Below are 9,331 nucleotides of genomic sequence, written 5' to 3'. Positions count from 1 at the left end.
CAAGCTGTGTATATATATAGAGAAAGTATAGGGAGCCAATGGAATGTTTGTACAATGTGTACAATAAAGATTTAAGAAGTATTAGAGATATAATTATTAATGTTACCATTTCTCATCAGTTGAAGCTTTTGGGATGAGTGGTATTATGATATAATATTAGAATTTCAGGTGTGAAAGATCAAGAATTCGATCCTTGGTGAGCTTTAAAATTAGTTCAAATTTTTTGGATGAGGACCTGAGATGTTTATTATCCGTACGGTCCAATTAATTTATTCTTGTGCGAAATAAAAAACTTTTTAAATAATACTGAAATTAGACAATCTAATTTGTATATTAACTTTCACTAATAAACAAATCAGACGGTCTGTAAAAAAAATAATTATTATAATAAAGTCTAACATACCTCATTTCCATAATAAAATACAACACAGAGTGCATATAAAAAAATGAACCTGATAACAAAACAATCAAGTTAGCTTAATATAAAAAATTAGTTATTAAATTAATTATTAATATAAAATAAAAATAAAAATATATAATATATATTAAAAATAAAAAATAATATATATATAAATATATAATACTTGATTTGATAACTATTTTTTTATGTGGATATTGCTAACAACAGATATTTTGTAGCTTGGCCCATAATTTTATTATAGTAACATTTAGTTCAGTTTTTTCCCTTTTTTTATGTTTTACTTTTGTCTGAATATAGTTTTTTATCGGATAAAAAACAGTACTAAAAACGCGTGAGTATGAAGAAGTAAATGAGTAATACCCCACAAAAAATACAAGACTTGCTCGTGTTAATTATTATCTAAGATGTCCGTACATTAATATGGACACGAAATACAATATATAGATATACGAATTTTAAAATTTTGATACAAAAATTTATATATAAATTTAAAGTAATTTTTAAATAAATTATAATAATATTTTAATATTAAAATATAAAAAAAATTTAATTATTTTTAATATTTTTTAATTATTAAAATATTTAAAATATTTTTTATTTTAATAAATAATAATATATATTATTTTTAAATTTATTTAAAGAATATATATTAAGAATAAAATTAAAAACACTGATACGTAATAATATTTAAAGTGTCAAAATTTTTTTTATTTTTATTAAAATACGATTTGAAATGATAAATACGTATGTCAAACAAATATCAATAAACATCATATTTAAAATTTATATGACACACAAATATAACATCTCAACAAAATATCCTACTTCATCGATTATTACCAAAGATACATGGTTCATGAAGAATCCTGCTGTGTTAATTATTGACCTCGCTTATTGGCAAAAACTGATATTAAGTATTCAAATTTCAAAATGCATGGAAAAAGGAAATATTAAATCAACACCTTGACGGTAACTTGACAACAACGGAATATTTAAAATTGTATAAATTTGAATTGTTTCTTACTTTCTCATTTCTTATGACACAAGAACAAACCGTTGCAACATAAATAAACTTATCTAATCAAAGAGAGTTTTTCCTACCTAATTCCTTTGCCTTCGTCCTCTTCTCTAAAAAGAACTATTTTTTCTTATTCTTGTGTGGTGTATTCACTTTCCATAGAAGAAGAAGAAGAACATGTCTACTTTGATTGTACCCCCAATTCCTCCTTCCCCAAGAGATGACGCCATGCAACTTTACCGTGCTTTCAAGGGTAACCATCTCTCTCTCTCTCTCTCTCTCTCTCTCTCTCTCTCTGAAACTGTTAGTTTTGATGTTTGTGTATATGATTTGGTTATGAAGTTATAATCATGCTCTAAAAAAAGTACATGGTTGTTTCTTGTCTCAAACTGCTCCTTATCGTTTGATATTCTTGAATTGGGTGTGTTTAATTGCTTACTGATGAAACAGAATGAGCTGCTGAAATTTTTCTTTTTCTTTTCTTCTTTTTTATTTTCACTCGGTTGAAAATAATCATACTTGAAAGCATAGTAAAATTGCTTATGTATCAATTTCTTTGGGGATGCTGTTCCGAATCTATATGGTTTGAATTTTTATGAATTATAACCTTTTTGTTTTCCTTTCCTGTTTTACTTGCTTTTGCACTACAGAAGAAGTCTTTGATTCCAGTCATGAGAAAAGCCCTAAATTCCTACATTGTTTACTTGTTTTGTGACTTTTGAGTTTTGTCTAAAGATGTTGACTGCTATATTGACCTGCTTTTTTTTATATGTTTTGTTTTCTAGTGTGCTTTCCTTTCCATATCTTTTTAATTGAAAAATAGAAGGAAAAAAATGGATATTTTTGCATAAAAATAGAAGGGGAGAAAAAAGTTATTGCACGTATAGTTTGATCTGTAATTGCTATATAGGATTTTACCCAACTGATTCTTCTTTTGTGGAGACAGTTATACAGAGTCAAGTGTTATTCCTCTAGACTTGCTTCCATAAACACTTCTTTTGTTTCTTTTTTTTTTTAATTCTGTGCTTTGATAGGATTTGGGTGTGACACTAGTGCCGTTATCAATATCCTTGCTCATAGAGATGCGACACAGCGAGCCTACATCCAACAAGAATACCGAACAATATATTCCGAGGAACTTTCTAAACGCCTCGAGAAGGAACTTCGTGGAAAGTTAGAGGTGTTCACTGAATCACTTCATTTAAGTCATTTAGTACCACCTAAATTGACCAAATTATATGTATCTTAGTATTTTAGAGTAGTAGATAATTTTTGCTAATAGTGTCTTGTCTCATATTTTTTTCTGTGTTTGCAGACTGCAGTTCTGCTTTGGATGCATGATCCTGCAGGACGCGATGCAACAATCGTTAGGAAGTGTCTAACTGTGGATGCAAACATCCAAGGTGCTACCGAAGTAATATGTTCACGCACTCCGTCCCAGCTGCAACATTTAAGACAGATCTATCATTCCAAATTTGGTACCTATATGGAGCATGATATTGAAGCAACCACCTTCGGTGACCATAAAAAGGTGATTGATTATCTTTGTCTTTGTGCAACCTGAGCCTTAATGAATTATAGTCATATATGAATTATCTTTGTTCATCAATTCAAATCAATGTTCAATTATGTGTCACTTTGCACAACATCGAGGTATACTTATTACATGTTTTGTGATTGTTTTCCCATAATATTTGGTTGTTTAATCACATCTGAAAAACTTGCTCCAGATCTTGCTCGCATTTTTAACTACACCTCGACATGAAGGCTATGAGGTTAATAGAGAAATAGCTCAGCAAGATGCCAAGTTTCTCTACAAGGCAGGGGAAAAGAAACTTGGCACCGACGAGAAGGCTTTTATTCGCATTTTCAGTGAACGGAGTGCAGCACATTTGGCTGCTATCAGCTCTTATTACCACGATATTTATGGTCACTCACTCGAGAAGGTTTGTTACAATTATGGTCAGTGAAATATGGGGGAGAAACTTTCATAGATTAAATTTACGAGTAAAATTACATTACATGTAATTCCAATCATTGAAATTTTGGCCTTCATATTTGCTCCCATACTAAACTCATCCTAATTCCTCAATGTATTATTTCTTTTGTAACTTTTTCCCGCCGCTGTGGTTTTATTATAGGCAGTAAAGAATGAAACATCAGGGCATTTTGCTTATGCTCTTTTGACAATAGTCCAATGTGCTGAGCATCCTGGAAAGTATTTTGCAAAGGTATTCCTTTAAACTTCGACCACAGTTAACATTGCGATTATTCCATTGAAAGGTAAATCACGAGAGGAAAATGACAGCTTGATCATTCAAAATGTGTGCACGCGTGTGCATCTGTCGTGTCTTGTCTGTGGTGTTATTTGTGTACATACATAAGCAGGAGAAATGCACAAAATGTAAAATGTCCAACGTTAGGAATTAAGGTAAACATCTGCAAATTTTGTGAATCATGATCTGCACTTTCTGATGTGCAAGGGAATGGTAGCATCTTTTCTCTAAAATATATACAAGAGTAAGCTTGTTGTTAGTTAATTCCTTCGGATTTCTGTTCAAATCTTCATCGGTGGTGGCATAATTGCCAGTAGTCCATCTCCAATCATTTGAATGTGGCGGAAATGCCAATATCTCATAATGATTTGTAGGAGGTTCTGCATTTGCAAGTATGAAGGAACATTTGAAGAATGTCTTAATGAAATGTAGTTTCATCGCCATACAGGTGTTACATAAGGCGATGAAAGGTTTGGGGACGAATGATGCCACGCTTATAAGGGTCATTGTAACGAGGACTGAGATTGACATGCAGTATATCAAAGCTGAATATTTGAAGAAATACAGGAAGACACTGAACGATGCAGTTCATTCTGAGACATCTGGTCACTACAGGGATTTTCTTCTCCAACTTTTGGGTCCAAATGTGTAGTTAACAATTCAACATGTTCGATGCCCCTATGATGTTGAATTAATAAGAAGCTACAACCTTGTATTTTATTTTATGTTTAAAGAACAATGATTCAGTTAGGCAATGTGTAGTGCTTTGTAAGGATTATGTACATCATGATCCAGTTTGAGTGAAGGATTTGTGTTTGTAAACATATGAAGGGCTTTTGTGCATTATGTGTAACTAATGTTGCTTTTCATATTGACCATAACCAACTTTGCATGATGCTATTTAGCTTCTTGGTTGATACATGATTAAACCTGATCAATAGAACAATAGGCTAGACATGAAGATATTAATTGTAACATTATTAATACCTTATAGCCCCATTCATGACCGTCATTATATTCACTAATTTGAATATCTGAGACGAAAACACAATCTATCAAAACTTGAAGAAGCCAAAGATGGTTTGCATAGATAGGTAAGATTCGGAAATATTTCACAAGAACGAGGGTTCAAAATTTTTCTGTCGTGAAAATTATTGTGTTTAGAATTTAGGGTTTAAATATTGTTTAGTAACATTCATCTCTCGCAAATGAATTATAGCTTATGGAAGGATTTAACCATTCTAAGTCTTGAACTCATATGGAAGATTAAACAAGCCAGTAGTCCACCTGTCCAGGCCTTGACTTGCTATTGAATATAAAAAGAATACCCTAATGAGGTTGCAAACTCCACCAATGTCACAAAAACAGTAGTCCAACCTAAAGAACTCCAAATGGAGATCCTTTATTCCGACATTCTACAATCAAAACAACAAATTAGGCACATGGAATATTCAAACCAACACTAGATCTGATTGAAGAACTGAAAAGTACAAAACAAAGGTTTTGATTATTGACACTTCTACTAGGATCCCAACTTCTTTTAAAACGATTTTGATTAAATCATAAATCACAAGATTGATTACATATGTTTATACTTCATAGTATATGATGTCAAGAGTAATATTATGGAATATTTAAATTACACATATTATTTCATTAATCAATATCCACATATATAACATGACAATTATAAAACCTGTAGAAATAATCAGTGTCCTTTAATGTAAGCATGGCTTAAGCCAAACTTACCAGAAAAGAAAGAGAGGAAACCACCAAACCATCCATATTTACAGATCAATTCATCAATCAGTGATACTGATTGAAATTGAAATATATAAATATATGCATTACATTTGATTGCATCGATTAAAGTAGTGGTCGCAAATCACAAGTGGGGAAAAACTTAGCTCAAAACAAAATGGTACCTAGAGTCCACATAGCTCTCAACATCCCACAGAAAAGAACCAAAAGTAACAGCTTCCAAAACAAGTCTCTTAAGACCACCAAAGCTAATTTTGATGTTTACATCCTTCGAAGAATCAATTGCCCCCTGAGGTGTTATAACCATTTCAGGTCTTCCAAACAGTGCCTGTGTGTGCTTCTCAACCATGCTGACAGCCTCTTTGGATCTTATTGTTGCATATCTCTGTAGTGTCTCTCCATCGAAAGACATCACATAGTTACGCAATCTGGATGCCTTTGTCGCATAGCTGGATCCCCCTGAACTGATGCCACTGCTAGGCAAGGAAGAGACCTCAGGATGAGACATAACTGAAGAAAGGTTCTCTCCACCCTTGTGTCTCGTATCTTCCAAGGAAGTCGGGTAACTGTTATTCTCTTCTGCTGTGTTAGGCAGAATTTTCATTGTCTTCTCTAGCTGGAACCGTTGGTCAACCCGCTTAAGAAAGTATCCATACATGACTGATGCTGCATAGACTTGTCCTAGCCTGAGTTTGCTGATCTGAGCTAAAGAAGACAAATCCCCGGTACGGTTACCCAGGATGACAGACAAATGGTTTTGGATCATTTCATGGACTTCAGAGGAATGAAGCTTCTCAATTTTCTCATCTTCTTCTGGCCATGAATCGACTCGCCCAGAAGGATTAGGGGTAATGGAGGGTACCAGAGAAACATTGGCATCCATAAACTTCTGAACAACCAAAGCATACAATATCTCTTCTAGAGCTTTCCGCCTCTCATTAGCCTTGACCTCAGCAATTCTCCTGGAAAAGTTTGCATGCCAGATCAGAAGTCTATACTCAAATCCATCATATTTTAGCGGGGGAAACCACATCTCATTTATTCATGAATACAAATAATTTAAGATATGAACAACAAAAAACTCAATCAGAACTTCATACTCCACAACCTTTTTTTTTCTACATTCTAGTTGCCAAATCGGTTTAATTAGGTAGAAATCATTCATGAAAACTATGCTAGTTTTATATTACACGTTTTTTGCTGGTTTCAACCAAAACTTAGTAGGAAACATACATCATAAATAAATTAAAATATTAAGTCTTTTAGAAGCAAGTTAAACTCACTGAATTTATCAATGTCTTACATGACTCTGCCAAACAGTAACTAGAAAGTAAGTGAATAGATATGAAATACAGAATTAAACGAGGTGATAAAAAAAAACTTTGCATGCGAAACCTGGTTTTGAAAGGGAAAAGACCCCTCCCTCCCTTCCAACCAAAATACTTTTAATGTTCCACAATTTATAAAAGCATGGACTGCAGAATTTCTTTGTAGCACATACCCATCTATTTCGAAATAATTACATGATACATGCAAAACTTTAAAAACAACCATTTAAAAAACTCCAACTAAGTTACCCTCTTCTAATAGAATGTAATTTTGATTTACTAACAGTCAAACTTTGCCACAATGTTGTCCAACCATACCTTCTCACATCAATAATAGTTAATTTTCACTACTTAAATGGTCACACAAATGGAAGGACATGATTTGTCGACTATGTAAGGATCTTTCACACCCAATCCATCAAAACTAAACTCTTTTCAATATATCTATCATCTACGTAATGATATCCATATTATCCAATCTATAAGAAATAAGAGCATGAAGTGCTACAAGGTACTCCTACTAGCAATAAAGCAATGCCAATGTGGTAATAAAATATGAAATGTTAGATATCATCAAATGACAAGTATACAGCACACCTGTACAAAACTATATCAGTGCCTGAAGCAGAAGGCTCCTCCTTTCTTTTATCACCATCACAGTCTGTTTGGAATTGCTCAAGCTGCTGCTCAACTGCAGCAGGCACAAGATGTGGATGACTTACCAAAATCTCAGAGAGAAATTGCCCAATTGGAGATTCCAGCTGAAGTGGAGCAAACTTGGAACTAGACCCAGATGACTGTTCAGACGATGATGAAGCTCTAACTACAAAACCCTTTCTACTTCCCTCAGCAAGTCTCAGATGACCTAGTCTGGAAATAGGTACAGAAGTGCATAGCTGCCAAACGCCAAAAATCATGAGAAAGTAATACATCACTAATCTTCACATACACATACTATAATAACCTTATTCTATGTATTTATAAGCTCAATGAACAATATGATTATTAGATTTGAATAGAAAAGGAAACTATATAGGCTTAAAAAATGGACGGGAGAGGATGAGACATCCCATGACAAAACCTCATGCTAAAGCATGCCAATTCATTTGAATGTCAGCTAAATTAACACTCTTGAACAGACCATATGCAGAGCTCTAAATGACACAGTGTGACAATATATCCGACTTCAAATCATCTCAACAAAGGAAAAATATATCGAAACAAGTTCTTGTTAAGAGTAAGAGCGATCATAATTACATGGAAAATATTACATGTCACTGTGAATCTGGTACTGCATTATGAAAGGGAGCCTTGGAGCAACGATGCAGTTGTCTATGTGTGACCTCAAGGTCACGGGTTCAAGCCGTGGAAACAGCATGAGCCACTGATGTAATTATCAGGTTAGTTAGGTTGCATACATTACATTCTTTGGGCGCAGCCCTTCCCCAGACCCTGCGTTAACGCGCAAGGCATGGGCTGCCCTCTTTTTCCCTAAGCTTCTCATACTTGCTCTCTACAGCTTCACCATAATTCCCAAATACAATAAAACGAGACATACGAATAGCAAATAATTAGAATTCAACTTGTATTTTCTCTTCTCGTATCACAATGCAGCAGCTACTAACAACCGAAGAACATCAAATTCAACCACATTTTCATATAACTTGTACAGGCAACTAGAATACCAGTGAGAAATTAATTCAAGTTTTTTATTTGTCAAACTCATCAAGCACAGCAAATCAAGCACAAAATATTAGAAAAGTTTGCAATAAAAAAAATAAAAGAAGAGAGAACAAAAGTTGAAGCGGCAGTTTCATACCTTATTATTGAAAAAGCCAAAATTGGAACGGAATGGCAGTACGTTGGATCTTCTGATAAATATGGACGGCTTATATGAACCGGACAATGATGGGAAGATGTTCACCGCCGCCGCCGCAGCCGCCGGTGCTTCCATTTGGAGCTGAGCAAAAGCAAGATAGAAGCGTTAGATGAAAGAAGATAGGAGACACAAGCAAACAATAATTGGAAAAAAAAAAAAAAGAATATGGAGATAACATTGTAATTGAAGCATGGAGCGTGATGCATACGTGATGCGTATGAGGAGTTGCGAAGATGGAAGAAGACGAAACCCTAAGGAGCGAGATGGGGGAAGGGGAAGTCCAGATAAAACGATGGAGTCTTACAGTTCAACAAAGAAACAGAAAATAGTCACCAAAAAAACAAACAAACAGAAAATGGGTAAATTTTCCTTTTTCCTACCAATCCATTTTTTCCCCCCTAACTTTAATAGAAAAAAAAATAATAATTTTGATGCCTAACAGTTTAACACGTTTGTTTAATCGTGAGTTTAATAGACACCACAAAAATCGTGCGTTTAAATAATTTTAAATGATAAATAAAAAAATTATATAAAAATTAAAATCAATTATAAAAAGATAAAATTTCAGCTACAATCAATTTTACGTAAATTGATAACCAAAAATTATTAGATAAAAATTTAGTAAAATTATTTAATTATTGTCAAATA

General features: G+C 33.4%; 2 protein-coding genes across 3 annotated transcripts; one reads left to right on the top strand and one right to left on the bottom strand.

The window, feature by feature from the left end:
- Positions 1-1,228: 1,228 nt before the first annotated feature.
- On the top strand, positions 1,229-4,596 carry LOC112802392 (annexin D5). Its single transcript, XM_025845585.3, has 6 exons — positions 1,229-1,692; positions 2,474-2,619; positions 2,755-2,970; positions 3,170-3,385; positions 3,581-3,670; positions 4,164-4,596. The coding sequence occupies exons 1-6, from the start codon at positions 1,617-1,619 to the stop codon at positions 4,365-4,367; spliced, it is 948 nt and encodes a 315-aa protein (XP_025701370.1). The 5' UTR covers positions 1,229-1,616; the 3' UTR covers positions 4,368-4,596.
- A 742-nt stretch (positions 4,597-5,338) lies between these two features.
- Positions 5,339-9,128, bottom strand: LOC112802391 (UV-B-induced protein At3g17800, chloroplastic). Of its 2 annotated transcripts, none has more exons than XM_025845584.3 (4): positions 8,892-9,128; positions 8,624-8,764; positions 7,402-7,700; positions 5,339-6,438 (listed from the first exon to the last, which is right to left on the bottom strand). In XM_025845584.3, the coding sequence occupies exons 2-4, from the start codon at positions 8,756-8,758 to the stop codon at positions 5,619-5,621; spliced, it is 1,254 nt and encodes a 417-aa protein (XP_025701369.1). In that variant the 5' UTR covers positions 8,759-8,764; positions 8,892-9,128; the 3' UTR covers positions 5,339-5,618. The 2 variants fall into 2 exon arrangements, with proteins under 2 accessions (XP_025701369.1, XP_025701368.1); XM_025845583.3 differs by having other exon boundaries at positions 8,860-9,103.
- Positions 9,129-9,331: the final 203 nt, after the last annotated feature.

The sequence above is a fragment of the Arachis hypogaea genome, chromosome 5 (genome assembly GCF_003086295.3).
Source record: "Arachis hypogaea cultivar Tifrunner chromosome 5, arahy.Tifrunner.gnm2.J5K5, whole genome shotgun sequence".
Classification (NCBI taxonomy): domain Eukaryota; kingdom Viridiplantae; phylum Streptophyta; class Magnoliopsida; order Fabales; family Fabaceae; genus Arachis; species Arachis hypogaea.
The sequence above is the reverse complement of the archived record's forward strand: the minus strand, read 5'-3'. Positions and strand labels throughout refer to the sequence as shown.